At 47.3% G+C, this 26,371-nt stretch overlaps 13 protein-coding genes across 13 annotated transcripts; 4 read left to right on the top strand and 9 right to left on the bottom strand.

Moving 5' to 3' along the window:
* Positions 1 to 95: 95 nt before the first annotated feature.
* Positions 96 to 939, bottom strand: DFJ58DRAFT_735249 (uncharacterized protein; the record flags this gene model as incomplete). The annotated part of the gene is made up of 3 exons (XM_041386601.1): positions 96 to 335; positions 392 to 633; positions 699 to 939. The coding sequence occupies 3 exons, from the start codon at positions 937 to 939 to the stop codon at positions 96 to 98; spliced, it is 723 nt and encodes a 240-aa protein (XP_041236735.1).
* A 4,685-nt stretch (positions 940 to 5,624) lies between these two features.
* On the top strand, positions 5,625 to 6,567 carry DFJ58DRAFT_191501 (uncharacterized protein). The gene is made up of 4 exons (XM_041379145.1): positions 5,625 to 5,852; positions 5,901 to 6,031; positions 6,082 to 6,259; positions 6,310 to 6,567. Coding segments are annotated over exons 1-4 (504 nt in total). The 5' UTR covers positions 5,625 to 5,850; the 3' UTR covers positions 6,503 to 6,567.
* A 164-nt stretch (positions 6,568 to 6,731) lies between these two features.
* DFJ58DRAFT_191509 (HIT-like domain-containing protein) lies at positions 6,732 to 8,094 on the bottom strand. Its single transcript, XM_041379146.1, has 5 exons — positions 7,804 to 8,094; positions 7,616 to 7,731; positions 7,384 to 7,562; positions 7,219 to 7,334; positions 6,732 to 7,149 (listed from the first exon to the last, which is right to left on the bottom strand). Exons 1-5 carry the CDS (start codon positions 7,939 to 7,941, stop codon positions 6,946 to 6,948), a joined length of 753 nt encoding a protein of 250 aa, XP_041236737.1. The 5' UTR covers positions 7,942 to 8,094; the 3' UTR covers positions 6,732 to 6,945.
* Positions 8,095 to 9,210: 1,116 nt separating this feature from the next.
* On the bottom strand, positions 9,211 to 11,007 carry DFJ58DRAFT_191459 (uncharacterized protein). The gene is made up of 4 exons (XM_041379144.1): positions 10,862 to 11,007; positions 10,204 to 10,809; positions 10,038 to 10,143; positions 9,211 to 9,822 (listed from the first exon to the last, which is right to left on the bottom strand). Exons 2-4 carry the CDS (start codon positions 10,807 to 10,809, stop codon positions 9,707 to 9,709), a joined length of 828 nt encoding a protein of 275 aa, XP_041236738.1. The 5' UTR covers positions 10,862 to 11,007; the 3' UTR covers positions 9,211 to 9,706.
* Positions 11,008 to 12,141: 1,134 nt separating this feature from the next.
* On the bottom strand, positions 12,142 to 12,802 carry DFJ58DRAFT_191605 (uncharacterized protein). The gene is made up of 2 exons (XM_041379148.1): positions 12,283 to 12,802; positions 12,142 to 12,228 (listed from the first exon to the last, which is right to left on the bottom strand). The coding sequence occupies exons 1-2, from the start codon at positions 12,595 to 12,597 to the stop codon at positions 12,175 to 12,177; spliced, it is 369 nt and encodes a 122-aa protein (XP_041236739.1). The 5' UTR covers positions 12,598 to 12,802; the 3' UTR covers positions 12,142 to 12,174.
* A 1,322-nt stretch (positions 12,803 to 14,124) lies between these two features.
* On the top strand, positions 14,125 to 15,805 carry DFJ58DRAFT_908543 (uncharacterized protein). Its single transcript, XM_041395112.1, has 3 exons — positions 14,125 to 14,757; positions 14,821 to 15,238; positions 15,291 to 15,805. Exons 1-3 carry the CDS (start codon positions 14,316 to 14,318, stop codon positions 15,787 to 15,789), a joined length of 1,359 nt encoding a protein of 452 aa, XP_041236740.1. The 5' UTR covers positions 14,125 to 14,315; the 3' UTR covers positions 15,790 to 15,805.
* A 553-nt stretch (positions 15,806 to 16,358) lies between these two features.
* DFJ58DRAFT_819732 (uncharacterized protein) lies at positions 16,359 to 17,473 on the bottom strand (the record flags this gene model as incomplete). Its single annotated transcript, XM_041391925.1, is given in 6 exon segments — positions 16,359 to 16,418; positions 16,434 to 16,726; positions 16,785 to 16,872; positions 16,923 to 17,059; positions 17,117 to 17,245; positions 17,296 to 17,473. Coding segments are annotated over 5 exon segments (643 nt in total), but the record flags the coding sequence as incomplete, so codon positions are not given.
* Positions 17,474 to 17,854: 381 nt separating this feature from the next.
* On the top strand, positions 17,855 to 19,067 carry DFJ58DRAFT_917795 (uncharacterized protein; the record flags this gene model as incomplete). Its single annotated transcript, XM_041395548.1, has 6 exons — positions 17,855 to 17,959; positions 18,018 to 18,250; positions 18,299 to 18,424; positions 18,487 to 18,623; positions 18,675 to 18,765; positions 18,817 to 19,067. Exons 2-6 carry the CDS (start codon positions 18,040 to 18,042, stop codon positions 19,065 to 19,067), a joined length of 816 nt encoding a protein of 271 aa, XP_041236742.1. The 5' UTR covers positions 17,855 to 17,959; positions 18,018 to 18,039.
* Positions 19,068 to 22,217: 3,150 nt separating this feature from the next.
* Positions 22,218 to 22,521, top strand: DFJ58DRAFT_735256 (uncharacterized protein; the record flags this gene model as incomplete). The annotated part of the gene is made up of 2 exons (XM_041386602.1): positions 22,218 to 22,314; positions 22,370 to 22,521. 2 exons carry the CDS (start codon positions 22,218 to 22,220, stop codon positions 22,519 to 22,521), a joined length of 249 nt encoding a protein of 82 aa, XP_041236743.1.
* A 1,255-nt stretch (positions 22,522 to 23,776) lies between these two features.
* DFJ58DRAFT_819742 (uncharacterized protein) lies at positions 23,777 to 24,434 on the bottom strand. The gene is made up of 2 exons (XM_041391926.1): positions 24,104 to 24,434; positions 23,777 to 24,054 (listed from the first exon to the last, which is right to left on the bottom strand). Exons 1-2 carry the CDS (start codon positions 24,108 to 24,110, stop codon positions 23,849 to 23,851), a joined length of 213 nt encoding a protein of 70 aa, XP_041236744.1. The 5' UTR covers positions 24,111 to 24,434; the 3' UTR covers positions 23,777 to 23,848.
* Positions 24,435 to 24,788: 354 nt separating this feature from the next.
* On the bottom strand, positions 24,789 to 25,305 carry DFJ58DRAFT_819743 (uncharacterized protein; the record flags this gene model as incomplete). The annotated part of the gene is made up of 1 exon (XM_041391927.1): positions 24,789 to 25,305. A coding segment is annotated over one exon (183 nt), but the record flags the coding sequence as incomplete, so codon positions are not given.
* Positions 25,232 to 25,854, bottom strand: DFJ58DRAFT_819744 (uncharacterized protein). The gene is made up of 3 exons (XM_041391928.1): positions 25,566 to 25,854; positions 25,351 to 25,531; positions 25,232 to 25,302 (listed from the first exon to the last, which is right to left on the bottom strand). Exons 1-2 carry the CDS (start codon positions 25,655 to 25,657, stop codon positions 25,396 to 25,398), a joined length of 228 nt encoding a protein of 75 aa, XP_041236746.1. The 5' UTR covers positions 25,658 to 25,854; the 3' UTR covers positions 25,232 to 25,302; positions 25,351 to 25,395.
* DFJ58DRAFT_819745 (uncharacterized protein) lies at positions 25,732 to 26,361 on the bottom strand. Its single transcript, XM_041391929.1, has 2 exons — positions 25,823 to 26,361; positions 25,732 to 25,766 (listed from the first exon to the last, which is right to left on the bottom strand). Exon 1 carries the CDS (start codon positions 26,313 to 26,315, stop codon positions 26,088 to 26,090), a length of 228 nt encoding a protein of 75 aa, XP_041236747.1. The 5' UTR covers positions 26,316 to 26,361; the 3' UTR covers positions 25,732 to 25,766; positions 25,823 to 26,087.
* Between the last annotated feature and the right edge of the window lie 10 nt (positions 26,362 to 26,371).

The following is a 26,371-nucleotide window of genomic DNA, read 5'->3' on the forward strand; positions in this document are numbered from 1 at the left end:
TGAAACTGTCGTCTTGTCGCTTCCGAGTATAACCGGAACAAAGGTCGAGCCAGTTGTATCCGGATCTTTGGCAATGATATCCTATTCAAAGATCATCAGCGTGTATAGCGACATGAAACAAGAAAAGAGAACATACCGCTTGGTTCCAGGCCCCAGTCGCCGGACATGAAGTCCTGCCATTGGCGTTCATCGTTGTCAGTCGAGAACTCACGGTAGGGCTGGTAGTCCATCTCCGTGGCATAGTCAGGGTTTGCCAACATGTTTCGAACAACCTCATGGGGATCTCGATACCAAACGTCGTGAGATTGACCCATCCACGGTGGTGCATTGTGTTTCTAGGCTTCTCCCCCGTGTACTGGACCCTGAAAGACTGCCATTTGACATCACCCACCGGTGTACTGTCAATGGTTTTATGTAAATCACGGCAGTCTGCAAACGGCGGCTTGTCGTTATGTTTCAGGAGGGTTGCAGCCCAAAGATCCAATAAGACATTGATGTCCCCGGCAGACATCTGGTTGCGCGTGTACAGGAATTCGGCAGTCTCAAATTCAACGTGATCCCGGTATGGAGTCCAGTCATCAGGTGATTTGCTTGGAGGTGGCGTTGGGGATGCTCCGTCTTCAAGGAATTGACCTGTCGCATCACAAGGACAAGCTTGTGTGAATACCCGTGTTAATTCTAACTAGCTGGAAAAGAACCAAGAAATGTACCATTTAGTTTCGGGTGATAGTTGCGGTATAATCTATCACCCGGCCCCACAAACTGCGTGTCCAGATGATCAGGCTCATCGAGAGCCTGACCTGCGTCAAATAAGCCTGCGGAGAAGTCATCATGTCCTGCGAAGAAGTCATTGTGTGGTTTCTTCGGGCTCGTCTTCGACTGTAGCAGTATGTGAGACGCCGGTGGTAGGAGCTGATATGAATGTTGGGTGCGAAGCATTCCAGTGCTTTTTGCACCCTGCCTGAGTCTTGAAGTAGCATTCGCATTTCAAGTACCCACATGGAATCTGAAGGGCGCTGTGGTCCCTGCGAGCAGCCTTGGGCATCCGATGGTAGTCAAGTTGAAGAGCCGGCCGAAAATGTGTGATGACCCTAATAAGTTCAACGTACTGTGTAACAGAGTCCGATTAGTGTGTACATACTTGTTTGGGAGCTTACGAGTTTTTCCAACTTCCAAACCCGCCTGTCTCTCTCCAGCAAAAGTTTTGCCCTTCATCTTATTTCCCAAGTCGCAAACTCATCCCCTCAGTCATGTCTACCCAAAATGCTCCCCGTCGCACCCGTACATCAAATGCAACCACTCGGCCTGGCCAGATAGTGCTTGACGCAAAGATCAAGAGGCATACCAAAGCGCAAAAGGCCGCCGATGACCTTGCCCTCAAGGAAGCACAGGAAGCACAGGTCCAAAAAGGGCTGGAGCGCTTGGCTGGTATGCAAAATGAGATGGAGAAAGCGCAGGAAGAATTACTCAACAAAAAGGCGATCCCCGTTCGGCCCAAGCCAAGGGCTCGTAAGGCGACTAAACCTGTAGCAAGGAGTGGTGGTGATCATACTGACAACATGTTGGAAGCTGATGAGGCAAACGACCTCCGGGAGGCTGTTGAGACCGTGGAGGCTGTCGAGACCATGGAGGCCACCGATAACATGGAGGATGGAACCACAGGCGCAAATAAGAGGAAGGTAATAAAGAAAGGTGGAAAGGCGCTGATAAAGGATGCTATCAGTAACATGCAAAAGAAGATCAACGAACCATCATCAAAATTGGAAGGTGACAACGCCAATAACGTGGCACGTGTATCTGATGGGAAAGATACGCCAGCACTGTAAGGCTTCCTTCTCTCACCATCCAATGTTACTCCTCACTGAATCAACATTGTATTTCCTCAATCTCACTTCCAGTTTCAATGCTACCACTCAAAAATTCGCATTGGGTGGCCAGGTGACCAATTGGATTTCAGGCGTCAAGCCTGGAAAATCAGAACCCATGTCCCACGCATCCAGCACCTCATTTCCAACTCAAGCGCCTCCATCATCAATTTTCTCACAAGGCACTGCCTCCACTGTGGCAACTTCGGATGCACAGGTCCCAATTCGCAAGCCTGCGGCTCCTGTTGCAGAAGCCCTCATTGGCGACTTTGCAGATGATATCGATGATACGTTGGAGCACGAGGCCACTATTGCGCAAGGCAAGGGGAAATCGAAGGTGATGTGCCACTGTTTGATCATTAGTAGTATCTGCGCGCTAATTATTTGCTTCATAGGTGGCCTCAATATTCGAAGATAACATGGACTTCGACGAGCCTAATGCTCCACCAGCGTATGAGTCGGATGATGATTCTGTGACTTCATTCACAGAACAGGAACGGTACTCGCAGGAGCCTCGGGCTCCATTCACACAGATCGAAAATCGCGGGACCCTCAAGCGAAAAGCTAGCGTGGATGACGTCTTCGATGACGACGAGGAGTCTATGGTGTCTGACTGGTCCATGGATATCGAAGGCCCCGATTTTGAAGACACATTCGAGCCCAAGCCCGAGCCTCCAGTGGAGGTGAAGAAGGAGAAAGATCCGCGCAAAACATTTTCAGGAAGGACACTTAATTTAATCGCACTCACTCTGACGCTCGTACAGACATCAGTATCGGTTGTGACTGCTGTCCCTGCCAGTGACAGCAAACCACCTGCTCCCAAAAAAATCAAAGTTGAGGCATCCGCTGCACGTGCCCGCGGCACCAAACGCCAGCTCAACATGGACACTGTGCCAGATAACATGAAACCTCGTAGTGTGTATCGTAACGTTGATTTACCTGCCACGTTGCAGGTAGATCAACGCTGGGCAAAGAAATATCTTCCTACCGTTATGTTATGGGCCGGAAGTTATGAAGACCTCTGGACTATCCCAGACAACGTTCTTCTCCTTCATGCGCAGCTAATTTTCAATGCAGTATTCAAGGAGCTCAATATCACTATTGTTCATGGCAGCGTGATTCATTCCCTTGTAAGTTTCCTATTTTATATCAAGCTTTACTGACTGTACTTGTAATTAGACTGCGCAGCGAATTTCTGAATGGCACAGCAACTTCGGCTCGACGGGCCTGGTCATTATCGTGGACTTTTTGTCATGAAACTCTGACTGCGATTCTGTTCAACTTGCCGCCCACCTTCTCGCAGACTATGCATTCCTATTCAAGGACCCTGACAAGCCAAGCCCCCTCACGACGTACCGTTCTCCTTTTGTATTACAGCTGTTGGGTACAGCACATCTTAATGCCATTAGTGGGTATGTTGACGTTCCTGACCTCGACACACACGCACTTGCGACAAGGGCCATCAGGATGTCAGGTGTTATTGCCCTTTGTGCTGCAGCAGTAAGTTTGATTTGAGAATAATTTAATTCGCACTTATTCTTGTTTTAGATCAAGCGTGCCCTGGGAATGTTCGCAAACAAAAATTTGAAAGTCAAGGATATATTGGCGACCAGTTGCAGAGGTAAACTCGTCATCAAACTACCCAAAGTCCTCAACAAGGTCACCGGGAAGATGACCAATGCCCCGTTTTTGTTTTCAGCGGCTCGCTGGGGCAAAGTCACTGCATCTTTCATCAAGTCTATCTCGAGCAAGCCTGCTGGGTATGTAGAGACCACAGTACAGATGGCGCATGCTTGTACTGCCTTAAACGACGCCATCGAATCACCGCAGGACTCACTTAACGACGACGAGTCAGAGGACAATGAGCGTGCTATGCTTTGTAAGTACTTGTCATTCCGGTTTCATCCAACTGACATTCATCATTGTAGGATGTTGTCTCTTCTACTACACCGCCGGTGGAATCCCGCTGTCATACTATCATCATTTTCACCACCATTTTTGCCCCCACATGTCCGCCATTTTTCCTGTACCCCCAGCTGGCTCTCGACTTTTGTATTAGAGAGTCTCCTTAATTTTACGCTTATCGTGTATGCCCCCTTTTTTATGAATGGCTTGTGCCGCTTTATCTGGTTTTTTAAGTGAATTAAGTGTGAAATAAGCGAAAATTCAGAGATGGAGTGGGCTTGATTAAGTGGTTCACGCTTTTTCACTCAAATGACTTGATGTCACTTTTCACGTCATTAAGTGACAAATTAAGTTAAAAAAGGAACCGGTGGTTTTCCTGATGGCTTAGTTGAGGCATTCTACAAAAACTTTTGCGGGGATGGCACAATGAATTCCAAACGAGCTGCCCGAGCGCTACATCAAGCGGTCAGCTCGTTGGCTCGGCACAAGGACATGCCCTTGGACCAGCGCATAGTGTTCATGCATATTGGCATATGATCGATTTTGTATGTACTCCCAGCCTGTTGATTAGTGCATTAATCTAACGACTTTGCATGTAGCATCCAGCCGTGGTTACGTGCAGCCTATTGCCAAGCAGATAACTTTCCATATTTCAGACTTTGAAACTGTATCCTCTCCTATATGTACACCTAGTTTTGACTTCTATTTGTATTTCCCAGTCTGTTGCTCCGGAGCCAAATGCGACCGCTGGGTGCTTTGTAGGTGAGAATGAAGTGCCATTGGTTTGAACACGAGACGCTGCCGTCTGCACTACTGAAGTTGTAATAGCTCGCATACAACCTGTACTTTGAGAGTTGACTAGCTTGCAGCGATCCGACTCGTTTCCAGATATAACTGAAGATTGCAGAGTCATCGACTATTCCCTGCAGGATACAGAGAAATACCAAGACAGACCTCAGTCTATTATTAGTACGTATTCAAAGCAACATGGAGTAATCAGTAAAGTCTACCCACGATAACGATGAAGTTTGCAGATATCCTGGTGTGAGCTCAGGTTCAAATAGCGAGAGATCTCAATATAATTACAAAAATGTCTCTCCCAAAACTACGAGCTCGACGAAAGAAAGCCAACGACGTCAACTCTGCAGGGATGCATCTGACCCAGCTACCTGTTGACTTCATAACGAAACTTCGCGGCAAGCGGACCAGACCAATTTCATATTCCACGAACCCCAGGGCTCCACTGTGAAAACCAAACGAAGGCCTTGACTTGTTTGTGGGTTACATTCGAGACTGTCGAGGTTATTGAACGTCGTTGGATATAATCGCGCACTGGCATTAATGAGGAGCAAAGCAGGCAGCTTAAAGCTACAACCGGAAGAATGTATGCAGCGCTCGTTAAAATTGACTTCAGACATGCTTGTGAGGCGATACTGGCTTGTTGAAGGTCCAGCTTCGTCTGGCGCTATAAAGAGTCGGTGACACGATCTAAGGTGTTGGGCTGGTCCGAGCGTTAGCTCGGGATGGGACGCAAGCAGGTGGAGCCGCTGGGAGGACGGGAAAACCTCCTTACGAGTTCGAGCGTGCTTCGACTCTTGAGTGACAGGCCGGGCAATCAATATATTGGCATTGAGAAGTATACCACGTGGATAATGAGATTAAAACGAAACGAGAGACTACGGTGTATAATAAAGGGGAGTGGTAGGTGGGAGCAAAGAACGATAGTGAGGATGCGCGAGCTATGCCGAACTCGACGTTGTTGGACGATCCAAAGAAGAAATTGCACATCCGGTGCCGGGATTATGTAACCCGGCACTTGTACGAAGTGCGAGTATAGTTGCTGAGTAAGCTCTCCTCAATTTCAACTTCGCCTTTCGATTCTCGAAACGTTGGCGAGTTCCGTTGAAGTACGTTTTCCACTGTGCTGACAAGAATGACCATTATATTTCCTTTCATATGATCCTTCGCCCTATGTCCCTAAGACAATTCCAGATATAGACCTTTACATCCGTTGATTCACTAGTTTTCGCTGCACGGAACATGGCCTGCTGAGAGATATCACAAGATATTGGAGATTCAAATGTGAGTGTCTATATCTTACGACGATCTTGTGTTTTTAAACAAAAACAGGCAAATCACATATCAACTGTGTCATTTGAGGTCCATAGTGCATCACCTGGAACCCGCTTGGGCTTATGCCTTCCTGCGCCGGACGCGGATGCTTGATTCGGATTTCCAAGGCGATGTACTTGCTGTTATCAGTATGCTTTCTGATCGCTTTTACCTGTGGTAACCTTACATTCCTTCCCAGGTCTCATCTCCAATGCACTGCGCACAGGCTCACCTTTGCCTCAAATTACCCCATGCCCATTACTTGACAGGTTCATGATCAGGCATCATGGCTTGAACGTGGTGCATGAGGAGTCAGAAGACAATTACGGATTGCCGCGGATGCTTACTGTGGAAACGTTGGAGAATTTGCAGTACCTGTGAGTCTCTCATCTCCTTTCCATTTGAGAGGTTGTCATGTTTTGTTCAGGACATTCTGCGTTGGCGTTTCTACCACCTTTGGAATTATCACTCGACTCGATCGTTTGATGGTTGCTGTTAAAGAGCTGGTTGGCGAGCAGTATCATATTGATGGTGTAGGGATGGGGCATCACAACGTGGACGGGAGGAGAGATGGCATCACCGACGACGTCTGTGAGAGCGACAGAAGTTTGAAACGTTGACTGTTCGCGTTCCATGATCTACGAACTTTTTTTCTGTAGTAAGTGCACTCAGACCAATCTGACCTTTTCGATTTGTTATCTACGGTGTAGCCATGTATGAAGGCAAAACTGTCACGGAGCACTCCACGTTCATGTCATCTCCATGTACCCACTAGGGGCCTTTAGGTATCGTATACTACAAGAAAAAGTGACTGATTCAGAATGAAAATTAAGAATACATGGGTGTTGGCTGCCTAGGTTCATTGTATACTGCGACGGATATCTGCAGACAGCCAAGGGAAAAATCATACAAGATTACCTTAACACCCCTCGCACGACAACAAACCCACAACCTCAATAAACTACTTCCGTAAATCTCCATCCCATCGAACAATACAAGTTCGGCGTTGGCCACGATACAATTGTCGAAACTGCACATCGCACCATACTTCAAACCCCAAATTCTAAGCCGAAACGCCCGGGAACCCGTGATTCCTACCGATCTGCCTCATTTGGTCTGCGTCGTGAGCGTATTCTTCATCGGTCGTAGGGTACGAAGGCCAACTCTCGGGTGTTAGGACGAGTCCTTGAGCAGGTTGGCTCACTGGCTTCGTCACAACGTGGAAATGTACATGGTCAACGCTTTGTCCGGCTGTCCTGCCGTTGTTCTGATTATCGTGTTAACTTAGTGCGCGAACGAAGAGAGCAGGAGCTCTTGCAAGCGGGGAGGGGCATACCTGGATGATGTTGTATGAATCTTCGCCGTTCATAACTGCTATCTTCTTCATTATAGGACCAACGTCCGCGAGGAACTCATCCGGGAGTCCGGGATCTGTTAATGTCCGGGAGTGGTCTGACCCAACTGTTTAACGCAAATTCGCCTAGATTGAATGGGTACACACATTTGGGTATGATAAGAGTATGCCCATGAGAAACAGGAGGCTTCGCGAGAAAGGCGAGACTTTTAAAGTGTGGCATTGGTGATTGAACGGTGATTGACTGATAGGCAGCGTACCTGTGTTTCGTCTCGTATACTTTGAAACTCGGTGCTTCCCCTCTGACGATCTTGCAGAATATACAACTGAGGATATTTTTGAGTGAGAGAGTAACAAGGATGTTAGGTTTGGAACGCACTCGGGGTCGAGCTTTGTGTCATGCGGAAGAGTGCCTGCATCCACGTTTATCGCCTCGGAATCTGCGCTCGACTTCCCGGAGGATGGATTCATTGAATGAGATGTTGTAGTAGGTAACTAATGGAGATGATAAGCTTCTGAATCGATTGGTAATGGTAGGGAGTGATAAGGGTACGAAAAACGACGTACCGTTCCCTCTGTATTTATATGCGGTTCCACAGGAACAATGTCCTCTGTAGGATGGTCTGTTTGTGGGGTGAAAATGGAAGCAAGTAAGAGAACGGCACTGGCTAATAGGAATGACTTGTGGCGAGAGAGTGTGTCCATTGGAGAAGATGGCGCTAATAACTTGTTATCGCATTATGGAAAGCTGTGGGTTTGCACTGCCGCCAAACCGGCACTGATTGTTCTTGGGCGTCTTCGACAGAAGGTCGTCAATTTGGCCCATCCATAGACCGGTTCGGGTCCCACTGTGGCAGTAGGTCTCAGTTAACGTTGGCGGTTGCTGTTTGGTTGCTGTGTTGCCAGTGGAAGTGAAACTGGCAAGCGCCCTACTACAAAACAATCGCGGCCACTGAACGTGCCATTTTCCTTCCAATACTATTGTCATTCATATACGCAGTTGCTACTTTTGTTACCTTTGTTCCATGGCAGCCCACGCATTGTTCGTCGCCGTCCCATTATTACAGTTTTGTCTTTTCATACATGAGTGACATGACAAGAGCTTCATTCTACTAGATTTATAGCTGACACGGCCAAGGCACAGGTACCTGTTATCAATGCTGTGCAGTAGAATCTTCGTCATGGCAATGCATGTATATGCAGGATGGAATAGGGTGTCGAGTAAAATACAGCTACTAAGAACTCACAAATGTGTCTGGTCACGTAAGTAAAATATATCTGTGCTGGCATTCTAATGCGCCACACATTCAAGTGCGAGCTTGATAGATGGCACTCGGGGCCGATTGCTTGGTGGCCATGAAGGCCAATGGCGTTAACGTGTCGATCACTGCATCTCACTGCACCAAGCTAATATATATCGGCGCGTCCAATCATCGAGGCATCATGACTTGCCACCTGGGCTGATAGGTATCTAGAATTCTTGTACCGAGATGACGAGCGAATCACAGAGGTGGATGATGTTCCATGAGAACAATAACTCAGCCTCTTGCTAGGGTCACTGCAGTTCCAAACGCTAGGTCAGTTCGGCCTCTTGATTGATAGATGGACGGGAAATTAACAAATAGGCTGCGAGAGCGCCAGACGGCAGGTGGAATATGGCGAGCACAGCGAGAACGGCGAGTAATAATATTAATAGGTCATGGCGTGGAATGAGCGCACAAGTCGGATATTATTTCGAGGTAAAAGGACAGTAAGTGGGCAGAAAAAACATGGCTCACCACACTTATTTAAGTTTAGTCAACATACAACGGCCTCCCACCACAGCCAGCATGCAGTGGTCAACGAATTTAATATGCTAAGTGAAACCTGTAAAACGCTCACATGAGCAGCAGTAAAAGTAAGCGCTAACGACCAAATTAAATGGACCCAATACAAGACTGACTGCATGCAAAATATCCTTGCGCCTCGCACGACGCCTTTTCCGATTTCTCGCAGTCTTGGATGAGGGAACCACATTCGGGTCGAAGATGCCGTGTCTCCCAACTCGACCTCTTCTTCGCCTCGTTCAGATGAAATGACCGCATCGAAAGCAAGCGAAGGGGGAGAGGGATATCAATTTGGGTGGAAGGTTGCTAAGCATGAACTGGCCAACAGATAACGCCCACAACCAGGCCCAATGTAGTACAAACTGTCCAATCACTTTCGATGCTTGAGAGGGAAGAAGTTCTACTTAACTTTCGGTTCATTTCTTATACGGAAGGATATGAGTGGAAGGAGACATGGAAGGATGTAAGGTGTACATAACTTTACGGAGGGAAGCGAAGGGCAGCAATGATGGTACTTGTCCGCCCAAATGGAAAGTATAGACATGATAGGGCTTGCGAAGGAGCGTGATAAGGAGCGGCAGGACGAGTCCTGGTAAGATACGTGTACGCGCGTTGGCACAGCCCAAACATAGATATGCATTGGCTCACGGCTCCCCTGCAGGGTTAGTGGGTATCAAGAATTCTTCTGCAGAAGTAGCAAGCGCGTCGTAGAGATAGATGACGCCGAATATGAGGAAAAGAACTGCGCCTCCTAGGGTCACTGCAATGCTGGGTCAGCTGCGATGCTTCTAAATGGACGACAAACAAGAAATTCGGAACAAATGAAACAAGGCGGCAGGTTAGATGCAGCAAGCACAGCAGGATTGGCATGCGCAATAGGGAGTAATGATAGACGACGAGCGTCGAATAAACGCATGAGGGTATGATAGTATTCCGAGGCAAAGGACAATAATCAGGTGCAAATAAATGACTCACCATGCTTGACCGATATCTTACTCGATACATACCGCCCTCCTACGACAGCTAGCGCTGTACAACATGCATGGCCAAGGACCGTCCCTAGTGCCACAAGATACACATTCTAAAAACGCGCCTCGTCAACACAGGTCCTCGAACTAAGAAAGAAAAAAATAGAGCTCACATGAGCAGCACCTAAAACAATCGTAGCAATCTGACTCCTATCCCCCCACTCCCCAAGGAAAGTAAGCACAAAGGACTGCACGAAAACAGGCCCAAGGATAAGACTGCAAAAATTCCTCGCGCCTTCCGCGATACCCCAACCCAATTTTTTCTGTTTTCGCGCATCGGGGAATGAAGGGACTGCTTCCCCCTCCTCGAGTCGTTGAAGCGGAATACGATCCCCCGCATCAAATCTGTCCCCATCTATCTCCTCTTCCGCTTCTCTCATCTCTTCCTCAACCTTTTCCCTCCCCTTTCCCCCCATCTCCCTTGCCTCCATCACCATCTTACTCCCAAACACCAAAAACAGCACCCCAGCCATGATCTGAGTCCATTTCTTGGGTAAAAGCGTGGGTAGTATATGACCCAGCGACGCTGACAGCATAGACATAAACACAAGGGAAGCAATAGCGCCCAGGAAGACGACGAGGCGAGAATGGCGCATGGCGAGAATGGCAGAGATGAAGAAGGTTTTGTCCCCAATTTCGGAGAGGATGATTGTCATGAAGGAGCGGATGAGGGTTTCCGTTGAGAAATCGTTAGGCGCGGTGGGTGATTCTGTTGACATCTTAGATGGAATTGAGGTTAGGTAGTGGGTAGGGAGGAGGAGGCTCACTTACCGTGTACGACGTAGTAGGTCTGGTCTGGGAACCTTTTGTTTGAGCGTGCGCTGCACGACTGCAGTCGACGTGTTATATATATATAAGTAATGTGCATAATGGCGGTGGGCAATTGAGCCCGCTTTGGGGAACCAGGCTGAACCAGGTCTTTTCCCACAGCCAAGCTTCGGAAGTTCGATAGTAGCCATGGTCCACAAATATCATGTCAATGCGATATATATATAGTCACTGCGCTCGTTTGGTTTATCAATTTTGATGCGTGTCTAATATTGTCGATGCAGGTGCGAGTACGTTTCAGCCTTCGACCTAGCAGCACAGCAACGACAGCAAAATTCAAACCGATCACAAGTAAACGACTTCACCGCACCCTCTGGAGTCTGATACGTCGAAAATACACTACAGGGACATACGTACATGTACTCAACGAAAAAAATGGCCTATGAACACGATGCGCCCATAATATATGCATGTACTTTTCAGGAGCCTCAAGAACATGTCCGATGGAGACGCGCACGTGCGAGGGTCCCAAGAGCATCAGCAACCATCTGCTGTGTAGTGCATGGAACTACATGTATATGTTAGTGTGTAGCATGTTCTCTTCTATGGTGATAGAGGAGCCAGAACATGTATGTCTCATTTCCATATTTCAAAGTGGATGACACAAACCAATATATTGACTTCCATTTCTACAGTAAACGCGAGATCAGTGACTGTACTTGGCTGCGCCGTCCCAGGCTAACGCTCACCAGTTACCAACTTACCATAGAATGGTTACCAATATTTCGACATAAGCCATTCTGAACGCCACGGACTGGGAATCATCTGTAATCGGAGCACATCGAGACTGCATGGATGACTCACTGGTAAAGATAACATTTTAGGCATAATGATGCATCCAATTGAACCCCCATCATCAGGTGTCCATCCTCAGTTTGGCCATTGAGCCACTCACAGATGTATATAGTCCGGCCATGTACCCTCGGATTCAATATCACGATCTTTTCCCCGCTCCAATCAAGTCTGATATCCTCAGAAAGTTGTCGTCTCACGTCGCAATTACAACTCAGTGCGTTCAAACGTGTTTACTCTGCCTATTTGTATCGATTGTCGAACCCATTGCCAGCCTTTTTTTTGTCCAATTTATGTCCGTTGAGAGATGTACTCTATGCAGGACAATTATTGCCAGCCTTACAAGACGATGGTCTTGTAACCATTGATTGTCTTTATTCCAGTCTTTCATGTTTGTAGCTGGATCGAAGATGGTGTGCTGGTCATGTGGTCAAACTATTTCGGATTACAAGCCTGGGTTCCATTTACACCAAAACCAACAAGTGCGCAAATACTTCATTCACTTTGCGGCATTTCCTCTATTCATTTCTCAATCAGCAGCGACCTGCATATTATTCCGTCAACAACCATACCAATGGGAAAGCGGAAACATGACCCAGCAGTGTGTTGCTACGTGCAAATTTAACGGCCTCCTCTTTGGGGCTAATCGCCTTTATGATAGCACATTTGAGCACCATCCGCCTGATATTACAAGGCCCAAAGGGTGAGTCATCAAGTGAAAATTTGATGCAAAGCAAACTACCCCTACTTACAGTTTGAACGCATTTATCCTCTTTATCGCAGCAGTCACCGTCATGTAGACAAGGCGCTTCCACTGGCGCACACGCACTGACAAACGTTATAGATGTTGTCAGCGCAACAATAAGGGCGAGGAAGGAGAAACGCATTATTTGTGCGAGGTGGTATGAACCGCTGAGGTGCTCGAAAAACCTCTTTGGGGTGACGTGGACGGTAGGTAGGAAGATGGATTGCTCTTATACTTACCCAGAATTCTGTTTGGCAGAATAGTTTAGGCAGAAGTGATCCCCTCCAGTCATCTCGTGAGAAGCTCAGCTATCGACTCCCGCCCACTGCCAGCAGAACTTTTACGGGGTCGCATATTACAACTTTATTTGAAAGTAGGGCCCACGGCAACGTAATCCCACAGTTACTCTCATGTCAATGAACAGACTTTACTTCAACTCATTTACTTCTGTAGGTGGAAAACAGAAGTACGCACCTACTTCACTCGTTTGCTTGTGCAGTTAGAAAAACGGAAGTGCAGGCCTGCTGTTGAGGTGCTTACCCTCAGGTTGGTCTAGCAATACGAAGATAGTCGTAACGTGCTGTGTAGATCTTTGCGCTTTTCCCTCAATTCAAATAGTGTCAAGAACAAAGCCCGACGGTTGATGGTCGCAAGGCAGATTTCAAGGCGTTTGTTAGTAATTTGTGGCGACAAACTAAAGACAATTCCACAACTAGTCTGGTTTCTCTAGGATGTTTCGGCTCGATGAATGAATTCATGATTGGAGTTTCTCGTGAGATGCATGTGCATGAATAATACACAATCAATCGCGTTGTCACAGTATAAGCCTTGAAACAGTCTGAGATCGACTACTACGTCGAGGAAGGAAATGAGGGCAATGTATTCCGCTCGCTCCACGTCTGTCATCATCACACAACCACTAAAACCAGTTGCTCCAGGGGTCACTTTGACCGTGCAAAAAATGCCTCCAACAGCTCATGGGGTCGTTACACTCCGTAAGTTCTGAAACTGGAGTAAGCTTCCAGCACGCGCAAATTGGGCAACGAGAGGGCATCGAACAAGTTGGATAAAGGGCAGATGTTGTGGAGAGCTTGTCGTGGCCCAGCCTGAATGAGTCTTGACATGGTAGTAGTGGCAGAGACTCCAGAGTGCAGGGGCTGCATCAGACTTGACAAGGTGGGGTGAAGGCTCGACACAGTGAGATAACACTTCACACTGCGTCTGAAAACCAACGTTAGATCAATGATTATCGGAGGCAATACAAGACAAACAGAAGATGCACACTATTCCAATTTCCTGTGTTAGGCTGTGTACTAGTACGAACACGGATCGGACAAGCACTGTAAATATGGTGAGAAGTGAATGCAGCACTTCAGGGCCTGTACGTAGATGGACACTCATACATATGTCGATCATTAATGGGGATTCAACTTCGGTGGAAGAAGTGGAGGACGGCACAGATACAGCCGCGATAGGTTGCGAACACGATTTTTCATAAGACAGGCCTCTTCAGCACCGAGAATGAGAACACTAACGAGGGCCGCTTGTAGTTCCAGCGTCTCATGACTCAGTCATGAGACGCCATGACTGAGTCATGAGACGCTGGAACTACATCAGCAAAAGCATACTGCATTAGAGCTTCGATATCCATGACAGCCTGAGAGCCCAGATTAAGGAAAAAATCATGTTCTATATCTTACGGTTTACAGATATTTGTCTGTAAAATAGCCGACGTCAAGTTGTCGTCTTTCATCTGTAATACCTTACAGGAAGTCACCCAATCATGCATGGATTGATACCCGCGGCTGCATCCATCAAAAGGGAGCAGAATGAACAGATGCATATGCCCTCAACTTCACGATGATCCTCTTACTTTGCACTGTCCTCTTCTGCGTTCCATTTGTTCGCGCCTCACTGCCAGGTCTCAACGATACCCATATCCTTGCACTCGATGCCATCGACTCTCCATCCTGCAACACTAGGTCCTTGTGGGACATTCTCTCGAGCTGTGGCTTAACTATGTTTGCGTGCACATGGACTGCCATACATCCGAACATTCCGGGTGTTGACGATTGGGTCATTCTAGTTACCGTTCGTCGTTTATGCCTCATGGTTATGGCGGTGTCCGCCCCTGAAGTCGTGGTCGCCTTCGCCACATTGGAGTTTTTGAGTGCTCGTCATGCTGCAAAGAAATTCGGTGATGCCTTTGGTGTGCAACGAGCCCAGCCCCGCAGCTACTGCCGAGCCATACCGCAGAAGCTGGTAGTTATGTTACGTGGCAAAAGCAGAAGTTTAAGCGATGGTCAGTTGCATACTCAGGCTCTTCAGTCAGGCAGAAACTAACGTAAAGCCGATGCCTTCACAGGGTGGACACTGACGCACGGCTTCTTCGCATGTATGGGTGGATTCGTGCTCTACGTCGATGGTGAGCCACGGGCCACTCTTACACCCAATGAGCTCCTGCGGTTTGTTCGTGAGGGATCTGTGAAGATGCCTGACATCACGGAGGCGGACATAGAAGATCGAAGCAAGGGTGATATGCTATCGAAATGCATCGCCATTCTTCAGCTGGTGTGGTTTGTCATCCAGCTCATCGCTCGTTACGCCCAAAACCTCCCCGTAACATTGCTTGAACTCGATACCCTGGGTATAGCTGCTTTGGCCTGCATTTCCTATGGCTTTTGGTTGAATAAGCCTAAGGACATAGGACGTCCTTATATTGTTCATTGGGACTCGGAGGCAACCGCTCCTCCACCTGGTGACAGCTTAGCCAACAAGTACTAGTATGTCATCAATATTCCTGGCAGAACTTGTTCTGATTTGCTTGCATTCAAGTTCACATGAACACCAATCGCTGAAACAGCTTCTAGTTGGCCCCGGTCAGCCTATAGACTCTGGCTCTACAGCCTCTGGATTGACTGCGATCTTATCTATCACCACATGTGTTAGTGGAATGGTGTTTGGACTGATACATTGTCTGGGCTGGAATTTCGTGTTTCCGAGACACACAGAGCAGACGTTATGGCGTGTGGCTTCCTCTGGGATGGCATGTTCACCGCTATTTCTTTTTTTCATCGGTACTATGATGATTTTGTGGGACAGACTATCATTGGAGTACCACATATTGATATCGGACGAAGTCCCATCCCGTCTACAAAACATTCAAGCTATTTTGGCACCAATTTTTGCCTTCCTCTTCATCCTCGGCATGTGTCTTTACATTTTTTCACGTGTTACAATAATTGTACTTATGTTCTTGAGCTTACGATCACTTCCTGCTGGCGCATACGATACAGTAGCTTGGACCAAGTATATTCCACATATAAATTTGTAGTTTCATTACATCGCTGCGATAGAGTATGATAACTTGCCAGAGTCTTCATCAATCGCAGTTGAAATCGGAAGTGCAAGCAAGACTCGGTCGAGTTCGAACCTAATGATTAACAGGCCGTTCTATTTACACATTATACGAGCAACGCTCCATGATTCACTGAAAGGCTGCCACATGGATGAGTGAATAGCAAGCAGTTCCATCTAAATGTGGCTGCGACAGTGCCTGGATGCACTGTGTATGTGCACGCCATTGAGGGATAGAAAAGAGCAGACCTGGAATAGTTTATGAACGCCTGTGAGTATCATACCAATTTACTCACCTCATCAGTATAACCGTGTAGCAATGGCGGCTCGAGAGGGAACTCGGACACTCACACACAGCGAAGATATGAAGAAGGCATATTCTCCACCAAGGACGAGTGTGATTGGAAAGTCAGTCATCGAAAGCGGCCGTGGTTCTCGGGTCGAGTCTTTAAAAGTTAAAACACACAAGATCCGGATGAGAAAGTCGGGCCGGATAATAATATATGCCACAGGTTTTCATACTGTACTCCGTTCAGGTGGCATCTGTTTTGCAAATGACATTATTGATTTATTCAACAGAGATAGGATTTCCATTCGACTTTACAACAAGTTCAAGAACACTCGTAGCCTAGGTAGACTCGTCATATCGTGATTTATGCGAGAGCCGTTATTGGGAGAAAATAGAGACTGCAATAAAGGAGGGGAAGTCAGGTCCACGTTATGCTCCAAGCGGACCACCCTGGATTTAGGACTATGCTCATCAACCCAATTCAAGATTTTCTCAAAGTTTCTGCATCGGTGAGGAGTGTTGAAGTTAGGAAGAGGCACCTTGACTCCCTTCACCCAGTCGTAAGTAAGCATTGTCACGTCGCCACGACACATAAGGTTCTGCCTGAGCATTTCGATACAATGGTCTGAGGTACAACATACTAGTAAGCAGTATGTGGGCTGGGCAGGAAACACTATACCTACCGAGATGAATGCGCCCGAAGACTTCGGGGAGGAATTCATGACTTGTGGAAATATCTTTTTCACCCCAGCTGGCTCTGCGAATCATGTCCTACAGGGAAGTGAGTATAAATAGACCAGCCTCCCTGGATTACAGCTTACTACGCAATGGAGCTGGTGAATGACTTCTACACTCGCCATGTAACCTCCACCGTGTTCATCCGGATACCCAGCCATGGAGGGAGAAGGTTTCTCCCCTGTTCTGAGAAGTTGTTCAAGCGTCATACGAATTGGACGCGCTGTGAGAGATGGTAGTCAATAAATGACCATGATGTAAGTGAAGCATAGGGTACAACCATTAAGAGATATCCTATCCCAAGCCGCGTTGACTTCTGGAGACGGTGGGCCACGATATATAGAAGGAGTGCCCAGAGTTCCATTGAATCTTATAATGCCGACGTATTCAATCGCCTCGTTCGCTGGAGCTGTGACGAGTAAGCAAGGTCCTATGCGTTGGTGTTATCCGTCCACGTACAGTACAGAACTACGTCATCGATCGACGGTGCCCGCACCCATAGCACGAAAAACACCAATGTTATGAACATCAGCACCCCATGGCTTAGCCATGGCCACCAGCGAAGGAGACGGGATTCTGGAGGAGGTCTTGTTACTGTATTGCTATCAAGAAGGTTCGTATCATCACGGTCGTCGACTCGAGAATACGATGCAAAATATTCCTTCCGCATAGGTATTAGACTAGCTGGGGCAAGAAAAAGACTTGAAGTTAGTAGGGTTTCAAGACACTCGGGATGCACTTGGAATAAGTACGAGCCGTACTCGTGAGCAAGTTGGAAGCCAGGACCTAGAGTGGCTTTCTGATGGAACCATTTGAGCGCTTCAGCAGCTGCAGTGCCCGATGAAGTAATGATGAGAACTATTTTAAGTAAAATGATTGGGGAGGCTGCGTATCCGATATCGAGGCTCAATGATCCGAGGGAACCAGAAAGTTAGAAAGTTCTGTCCCACCCGTCCGGCCCGTCTCCGGGTGGGACGGGACGGACGATACTTTCCAAATTTCCGGTATATACAATGATCGCAATTAATCCGGGGTTAAACTTGTTTAACCGAATTGAATCGATTCGCGACGCTGGTCGAATCTAGGCCTCATGACTCAGTGTCATCCTTATACACTTCTCGGGGTACGTATCGCATCTACCCTCGCGTGTTCCCAACTATCCTTACAACCCCCGTATTCAGCGAACAGAGTTCTCCGAGAGTCATGATCAAGGATTCTTCACAGTACCTTTGTGTCAATACCTTTGACAGTGATGATGAGGAGAAGTCATTTGATGATGCTCGTCCCAAGTCGCATATCCTTCGCATGCGGCCTATGTTGAGCCATGGCGCGTTGATATGCACGTCGCTGCTCTTTTTCGCACTGTGGATGGGCACGCCTTCGCCCCACCTGCGTGACGACATTCCTGTATACTGTGAGTGGACAGACCACATCAAACGCTACAGTTATTAATCCATTACAGCTCCAGCAATTGTTGCTGTCGAGCCCGTGATTTTAAGGTTTAACGGATCCCTCGACTTTCCTTCTATCTATCGTGGCTCTCCTTCTCCCGAACTTGATGCCGCTTGGGACAGGATAGCTGGCGATGGTGTGTCGTCCAATTTTTTCCGTCATCGTACTTAGTAATTGTTCACACCCATGAAACCTTAGTGCTACCGACTCGAATGTCGCTTGAGGAAATTCTCAAAGCCGGCGACGTAGATTCACCTTCCAAGGTCAAGTATCCAGCTAAATTGGATGGAGATTTTATGGTATCTATGGAAGCCCCTCACCAACTCCATTGTCTGGTAAGCTATACTACACCGAAAGTCTAGTCGTTCTTGCCTCACGTTTTGTAGAATTTACTTCGCAAAGCCTCGTGGCCCGAGTATTACAGGCACACAGATATTTCGTTCCAGGACGAGCCCGAAGTAGTCCGCATGCATCTTGGTACATGTGCTTTTTCATTGATGCACCTCTTACTTATCGTATGCATTACAGACCATTGCATTGAAATGATCAGACAGAATATCATGTGCAATGCCGACGTGACGATGATAACATGGGACTGGGTTCAGGGACACAATATCCCGTACCCTAATTTCAACAACCGTCACCAATGCAGGAACTACGAGAAAATCTTGGACTGGGCTGACAAGCACGCTGTTCATATCGATTCATCTGAGGTTACTCGCCTCGACGATACGATTGAGCTCCCCTTACCCTTCTATCCGGGGAGCCTTGGTGTGTAAGGAATCTCGTGCTGCTTGCTCACTATCACATACATTCACGAGTATCTTGCAAGAACGGAAATGATTCAAAGCTTGGCAGTCGAATTAATGTATTGTTAGTACATCAATAACATGGGAATGAATGAATAATGGTTGTCTATACAGTGACTCAAAAAGGTAATGCACAAAACATGAATTACCACCTTTCGTCCTCGTACTTCAACAACATTATATTAATCACTGTTCTGAGTATTTCAATATCATGATTCGTGTCTTGGCTATTGGCGAGATGTAAATTTTCAAAATAATATGAATATTTGAATTGACTACACGGACTTTTGTAAGGACAATGCTGTGCATTTTATATTTTGACACAGTGTGCATTACGAAAGTGTGCCCCCACCACAATTTTCTTCACCACAAACACCCCCGTAACACTCATATATCTATTGAAAGACCTCCTGCCTGCTAGCCATCCATGCCAGGATATTCCACTCCTACAACAAAGGCTCGAATTTGTCGTGATAAAGCAGCGGGTCTACATGAAGCAGACATTGCTGAAAAGTTTGGCCTACATCGCACTACTGTGCTCCGTATCATCAAGCGATACACTCAAACTGAAGATTACTATGATATCAAGGCAAAATCAGGCTGACCTCGCAAGTTCACGCCACATGATGTTCGTATGGCAGTCCATGCTTTGGCACGCACTGAGGCACATGACGTTGCTGATCTACAAAGGAAATATTTCCCCTGAGATCAATGCCCAAACAATCCGGACAAGACTTAAAACATGTGGCTTAAATGCTTACATTCACCATACAAAACCCCTTTTGACGGCAGCTCACAAGGCGAGGCGGTTAGAGTGGGCCAAAGCCCATGCTGATTGGTCAGCAGATAACTGGAAGGCTGTTATCTTCTTGGACGAGTCTAAATTTAATCTTTTTGGATCGGATGGTCGTTCATGGTGTTGGAGGAGGCCAGAGGATGAATTTGATCACCGGTATACAAAAAAGGTGGTGAAACATGGTGGTGGACGAGTCGTGGTTTGGGGGTGCATCGCTGCTGAAGGTTTAGGCCGAATTTCCCGCATTGATGGCAATATGGATGCGGCCTTATATGTCGAAATTCTCAAGGATGAATTCCTCGGGACCCTTAGCGACCTCGAAATCAACAAAACGAACATTTATTTCCAACAGGACAACGATCCCAAGCACACTTCGAAACTTGCACAAGAATGGTTCCGGAAAAAAAAAGGTCGATACACTGGACTGGCCCCCAAATAGTCCGGATATGAGCATTATTGAGCACGTTTGGGACTATTTGGATTGTCGCATCCGCACTCGCACACCGCTGCCACGGAACTGCGCTGAGTTATGGGAGGCTTTAGTGGAGGAATGGGGTCGTGTTGAGGAGGAGTACATCACAAAGTTATATGAGAGCATGCCAGAGCATGTTAAGGCCCTTCTTGATGCTAAAGGAAGACATACTAAGTATTAGAAAGTTTCGTGGCATTATCTTTTGATTTGCACTCACTACATCCATTCTTTTCCTAGCCCTACCACATCCAAAAAAGAATTGCACCGTACTCTTCATTTTAATCACTCTTTTACAGCTCATATATTGCAGTACATAAATTCTTCTTCATACGACTAGTTACTACGGACCTATGGCTCTCTATAGAGCATACTTTCTTGACGCAATCCCTGCAGGAGGACGAGAGCGGCGAAGATTATATAATTTGCACGTGCTGTGCATTACCTTTTTGAGTCACTGTATATGTTCATGTAAAATCAGGTTCCTAAGTGCCTCGATGGTTCCGAAAGTTTCAAGCACGAATCTAAAACCAAGCAGGAACCACCGAATATTTTGGTCACGGAATATGATGTTTGTTCTGGCTTGCTTGCGAGTCATACATGGGTCTTGTTCTCTAACGTCGTGCTGGTCAATTATTTCAGGTATTTTCTAGTGCCGGTTGTTCATCAGCACTTCTTTCAGCGTCCGAGTCGAGGTCCCAAGTGTTGCTGTTAGAGTCGCGCCTCGATTCTGAGATGTCTAATAGCTAAGCCACAAAGGACACTAATGGCAGTTTAATTAGTATCAGGATTGACACGGCTACAATTTACTTCCACGGACACCGGTAGTAGTTTCGAGTCACCGTGATCAATCATGGAGCTGACCTTGACAGATTTCCCTTATGCCCAAGGCGGTCGGAATGAAAATTCTTCGAAGCTGCTCCTCCACATGCTTCGTATCGAGTTCCCCATTCCAGTAAGAGCGGTAATTAAGGTACAATTCTCCGCGTTTTTCAGAGGATGTACCCCCTGCAATCAGAAACTGGATCCTGGAACCGAACCGAACTTGATGTGATATGCCCACGGCAAGAGTGAAGTGTCAATCATTGATGGTACCGATAACGACCGGGAAGAGTGAGGTGCATGGCCGCCACCACCTGACGTGTCACCGTGACGTTAGTCGAGGCCGACTTTGTTCAGCCCTGAAAACGTGGGCCGATGCGTGGAAAGGACTCCAGAAAACTCGGTTGATACTAGTGAATTTGACGGTACGGATCGAGATCACTACCTCATGGGTACCGTACAGTCAAAAATCAGGCTCACTAGGTATGTTTTTCATGAAGCTTGTTATCGACTCGTCCTAATATAGCAGGGATCGGCAAGAATATTAATAGACACGATCATCTGACTTTGATGTGTATTTTTGGCAGCCAATGGTGTTGCGGCATTCCCGACTGCGGCGGTTCGGGTTCGAATTACGTTCATGTTTTCCGATGCTTATCGAAAACTGGTTCCAAACCTGTTCTATGTATGTATAATGATATCTCTCTGATGTGCCAGCGTTGTGCCTCTTACATACCTTCACGCTTCACAGGACCTGCTCATGCATTGAACCCATGCGGAAATGAGAACTCAGGCTGGATAATCTTGCCCCGTTAGGATTAATGTGGGCGCTAAGTGATTTTTCAATGAGACTGACGGCTGAATCTTACCGCGGCCGTCTACTTAGAACAATCCCTTGCAAAAGTTCTGGGTGTATGATAAGGCTTCAGGTGACCTTTCAGAGTCATGACCTCGTAACGAAAAGGTATAAAGTGATCTTGAGGATTCCAATGTAATGCATTGACAAGTACCAGTCGCACCTCTTAACTCAAGCATGAAGCTTTCTCTTGTCTTCGGCGTGCTCGCATCCATCGTGGTTCTTGCCACAGCGTACCCCACAGAAGGAACCACTGGCATCGCGAAACGTTCCAGTGAGTATTCATAACTCTTACCATGCGGAAGTTGACAAGCGTGACTTGCTGTTAGATGTCGAGAAGCGCGACCTTGACGCCATTGACGATGCCTATGCCTTCGGGGAATACGACAAGCGCGACCTTGACGCCATCGACGATGCCTATGCCTTTGGGGAATACGACAAGCGCGACTCGGAGGGACTTGACGCCGTTGACAATGCCTAGTATGCCTTCGGGGAATACAGGAAGAGAGATGAGGGGAAGCGCGACTCGGAGGGACTTGACGTCTAGGACAAAGACTATTATTTCATTGAGTACTGAACTTGATGCCGGGTTCTACGCAAGTCTGTATATCTTAGTTTTTCGTGAGAGTCATCCATCGTACAGGTCTGGCATCGCCGCAACCTTACCTACAAGTTACTTCCCTGTACATCCATCTTCATTCCCTTATCTGATTGTTTCTGACATGTTGCGTGCCAATCTACTCAATACAATCCCAATCGTCTCACTCTTTGTGAGTTTAACTGTAGACCCATAGACCCAGCGCTCTTGCCACTAAGCTACCATCTGATGATATTGCGTATTGCAATCTCCAACTCGTGTGTTATCACCTTAAGTGCTCTCAGTTCCTGTTCAAAATGAGAGAGATGACATGTCAATTGTAGCCTGCAGTGCTAGCTGCTCTCATCCGAAGCATATTATCAAGGAACAACCATCTTCTTTTGAAATGATCTTACTACGGGACACTACGTGTGCATCACATCCTAAGTGATAGTATGTAGCAACACATATCGCGCATGACTAGAAGAACGACAGACCTGAGAAAGCAATAAACCTAATCGAATTTTTAGGCGTTGTCCTCTGTCACTCACCAGGACCCCTACCGCTCATCGATGCAGCTGATGCTATGACATCGCCTTGATGCTACTCAACCGCACTGCAAGAGGAAGCAGCGACACATTCTCACTCGGCGCGTAGTACTGCAACACAGTCCAGATGAAACTTGTACAAAATAATTGTCAGCCGGGAATACGATAACCGCGTGAATGAAACAACATTACTTTAAACCTAGAGACAAGCAGCATCAGAATCTCACTTTCTAAATCCCGCACGCAGACGATGTGGCCCTCAGCAGTGGTTAAATTTAGACTCACATACGATAGATAAGCGGGAGTAAGCCCCCCGCGAAAAGGGCTATGTCCGACATAGGGTCTTCGACCCCAAAGGACAATAAAATATGTTTTTTTTAAATAATTAGTTAGACTCAAACTTCTTCAGGAATTCCCAGCGTTTGTTCATTGCCTGGTCGCCGTCGTCACTCTGCTGCTGCGAGCGCTTGATTGGCGGACTTGGTGAAGGACGAGGTATACAGTGCGAATGTAGAGCACGTCACTATCATGCGGGAATAGGCCTAAAGGTGCGACAATCAGTGGGTGTTTGGGTCCGAGGTCGCACACTTCTAATTTCGCCTCTAGCGCCCGCCAGTTAGGTTCAAGAACCTCGGATGTCGTGAAAGCCAGTATTTTCTGAACGAACGAGAGCATGCGAGCTCTCAAAAGCGCAACTCGGCGTGGTCTGGTACAGGACGCCGCCAGGGACTTATCTTCTGTTCTATCCACATCAATGCGAGCGACTGTTCTACATGCTTGAGATGTAAGAGAAAACAGAAGAAGAGCTGGTAACGCAAAAACGTTTTGCGAGAGATGACGAGCGAAAGCGGGAATTTCACGTCATAGTCGAGTGTAAGGGCATCAATTGCTTGTCTGGGATGAGCAAGGACGACAGCTCAAAGCTTTCACGCACATACCTAACATATGCTTCTTGTCATTCTTCTTTGCTTCTTCATCTGGCACGCCATCGCTTTTCTCATCGCCGATCACGCCAATTGAGCTGATGACTTTGAGTAGCTATTCGTACAATCCGCTGCTCACGATGCTAGCTCGCACATCTTCGCGGAACACGACATCTTCCCCTCAAGCGCAAGGTCGAGCAAACTCTGTACCTTAACAATACTGACACATTTTGCGGGCTTTTTCAGCTCTGAAATAACGCTTAAGAGAGTGCAGCCGAGGTACAGGCCATTGATCTCGCAGCAGGAGACGTAAGAGAGTGCGATTCACGTGTGTATATGCGTCTTCCACGAGTCACGAAAATGCCCATGAAAAAAGATACGCGGACTCAAGCCAATGAAGAAACACACTTTTCGTCTTCCATGGGCAGTGAATTTTATCCTTCTGATCGAGTTGCACTCCGATTCCACATTCACATATCACGTTGAGATATCTCCCTGCAAGTGAGAACTTGTGTTTCCAACCCTCCAGAAGGGGCGGTATACAAGCGCCACCGGGTAATCGACCTACAACAGTACGTGGAAGAGGAACACCTGTATGCTGGGGCTTCGAAGAAAGGGTCGAGCCATCACGAAGCTATCCCGACATCAGTACACATCACCCAATTATCTCAGACACAAAACTCACCGTATATCGCCTCTACCAACACTTGTCCATGTAATCCACTTCCAAAATGACCTCACTGATGAACTTGCTCTCCTTGACACACAGCTCCTCGTATGAGTCTTCGAGACGACCCGTAGTTGTGCATACTCGGAGCATCTCGACATAGGGCACCACCCGCTGCAGTTTGAAGAGTGCCGTATACCTTGACCGCGGTGGTGTCACCTGACATAGTCTGCATGCGCTCGTATATCACCGTCAGCGCTTCCCCACCTTTCACATTAATAGGTGCATCTGATGTGCTCTTCTTCACGTCAGGCAAAACGGCATCCAGCTTCACCCCACCGGGCCTAAGTGCTTCATCGCGTGCTGCCTACTCTGGATCAGATGAGGAAGCAGAGGAGGAAGCAGAGGCGTCGCCGTCATCGGTGGTAGGCAGTTCGAGGATGAGCTGATAAATAAGGGTCATGGTATAGAACCATAGTTTCTGTATACCAAATTGCGGCAAGGTATTGAATGCATGTTCGAGTTGAGAGAGGAGAGTTTGGTAGTCCTTTCAAGGGGTAAGTAAGACGACGCCTGAGCCACGGGGAGAATTGACCTTGAGCATGCCCGGATAGCAGCGCAGAGCGCAAGATTGACAAGCCTAAAATAGAGGTGGCTGCGACTCTCTACAAAAGAGGAGATAGCAGTGTAGTGAGTGACGAGGGGCACCATCCGTTCTGTTAGGTCTCGAAAGGACTAATCTGTAAAAAGTACGATCGAGAACGATCTCCCTTGAGCTGTGTCATAATAAGTATATACATGACGGGCAACCGGGAGACTCGTACCTTGCTGTACTCTTTTGCAGACAAACCAAGGTTCTTCTTGCGGCCTCCTGGACGCGTTCGTGGAGTGAAAGGGTCCATACTATGATGGACAACTATGCAAGTTGCAGATTCGGACGCGATAGATGCACAAAACACGTGATAACTGGTTCAACGAAAGTCGGAGGTCTCACGAACACTGGGATCCACGGTGAGTCTCAGTTATGGCCACCTACTAGTACCAGTATTGACTCGGATACATCTCAGAATTCTTACAAAAGATGTGCTTGGGTGTAGCATTGAGTGAGTAATTAAATACTCCCACGGTAGTGGCGCACGCTTAGATCCAAACCACGATGCGAATGAGCCTCCCTCGTGAATTCTGATTTAACTCAATATCGCCTCTAGCCATTTTTCAATCAGCAGCGCCCTACGGATTGTTCGATCAACATCACTGGCATTACGAAAGCGGAAACATGACTCACCGATGTGTCGCTACTAACGTGCAAATCGGCCTGCTCACTGGGGATGATTAAGGCAGACTTTGCCCAGTTTCTGATTTTACACAGCGAAAAAGGCGAGTCATTAAGTGCAACCTGGATACAAAGCAAACTATTTCTACCTGAGTTTGAGCGCAGGACAACCCTCTATTGGCGCAGCAGTCAGTGTTGACGTTGCAAGGGCCTTTGTATTGGCTACATGCACTGACAGACATAGACGCTGTCAACGCAACAATAACGGCGAGGAAGGAGAACTGCATTGTTTGTGTATCTGCTGAAGAGCTTGAATAATGTCTTTGAGGTGGAGGAAGATGAG

Source organism: Suillus subalutaceus, assembly GCF_016647625.1.
Source record: "Suillus subalutaceus strain FC151 chromosome Unknown DFJ58scaffold_206, whole genome shotgun sequence".
Classification (NCBI taxonomy): domain Eukaryota; kingdom Fungi; phylum Basidiomycota; class Agaricomycetes; order Boletales; family Suillaceae; genus Suillus; species Suillus subalutaceus.

Bases quoted from the DNA above. Each gene is read 5' to 3' on its own strand.
- DFJ58DRAFT_191501 (XM_041379145.1), top strand. The intron at 6,032-6,081 runs GTATGCTTTCTG...ATTCCTTCCCAG, and splicing joins CGATGTACTTGCTGTTATCA to GTCTCATCTCCAATGCACTG. The intron at 6,260-6,309 runs GTGAGTCTCTCA...TGTTTTGTTCAG, and splicing joins TTGGAGAATTTGCAGTACCT to GACATTCTGCGTTGGCGTTT.
- DFJ58DRAFT_191509 (XM_041379146.1), bottom strand. From the start codon at position 7,941: ATGGACACACTCTCTCGCCACAAGTCATTCCTATTAGCCAGTGCCGTT. The intron at 7,732-7,803 runs GTACGTCGTTTT...CATCTCCATTAG, and splicing joins ATATAAATACAGAGGGAACG to TTACCTACTACAACATCTCA. The intron at 7,563-7,615 runs GTGCGTTCCAAA...AAATATCCTCAG, and splicing joins GACACAAAGCTCGACCCCGA to TTGTATATTCTGCAAGATCG.
- DFJ58DRAFT_191459 (XM_041379144.1), bottom strand. From the start codon at position 10,809: ATGTCAACAGAATCACCCACCGCGCCTAACGATTTCTCAACGGAAACC. The intron at 10,144-10,203 runs GTGAGCTCTATT...GCGCGTTTTTAG, and splicing joins TTGTTTTAGGTGCTGCTCAT to AATGTGTATCTTGTGGCACT. The intron at 9,823-10,037 runs GTGAGTCATTTA...CCAGCATTGCAG, and splicing joins TAAGATATCGGTCAAGCATG to TGACCCTAGGAGGCGCAGTT.
- DFJ58DRAFT_191605 (XM_041379148.1), bottom strand. From the start codon at position 12,597: ATGCGTTTCTCCTTCCTCGCCCTTATTGTTGCGCTGACAACATCTATA. The intron at 12,229-12,282 runs GTATGGTTGTTG...AGAAATGAATAG, and splicing joins ATGTTTCCGCTTTCCCATTG to AGGAAATGCCGCAAAGTGAA.
- DFJ58DRAFT_908543 (XM_041395112.1), top strand. From the start codon at position 14,316: ATGATCCTCTTACTTTGCACTGTCCTCTTCTGCGTTCCATTTGTTCGC. The intron at 14,758-14,820 runs GTCAGTTGCATA...ATGCCTTCACAG, and splicing joins AAGCAGAAGTTTAAGCGATG to GGTGGACACTGACGCACGGC. The intron at 15,239-15,290 runs GTATGTCATCAA...CTTGCATTCAAG, and splicing joins AGCTTAGCCAACAAGTACTA to TTCACATGAACACCAATCGC.
- DFJ58DRAFT_819744 (XM_041391928.1), bottom strand. From the start codon at position 25,657: ATGGACCCTTTCACTCCACGAACGCGTCCAGGAGGCCGCAAGAAGAAC. The intron at 25,532-25,565 runs GTTGCCCGTCAT...ATTATGACACAG, and splicing joins AGCAAGGTACGAGTCTCCCG to CTCAAGGGAGATCGTTCTCG.
- DFJ58DRAFT_819745 (XM_041391929.1), bottom strand. From the start codon at position 26,315: ATGCAGTTCTCCTTCCTCGCCGTTATTGTTGCGTTGACAGCGTCTATG.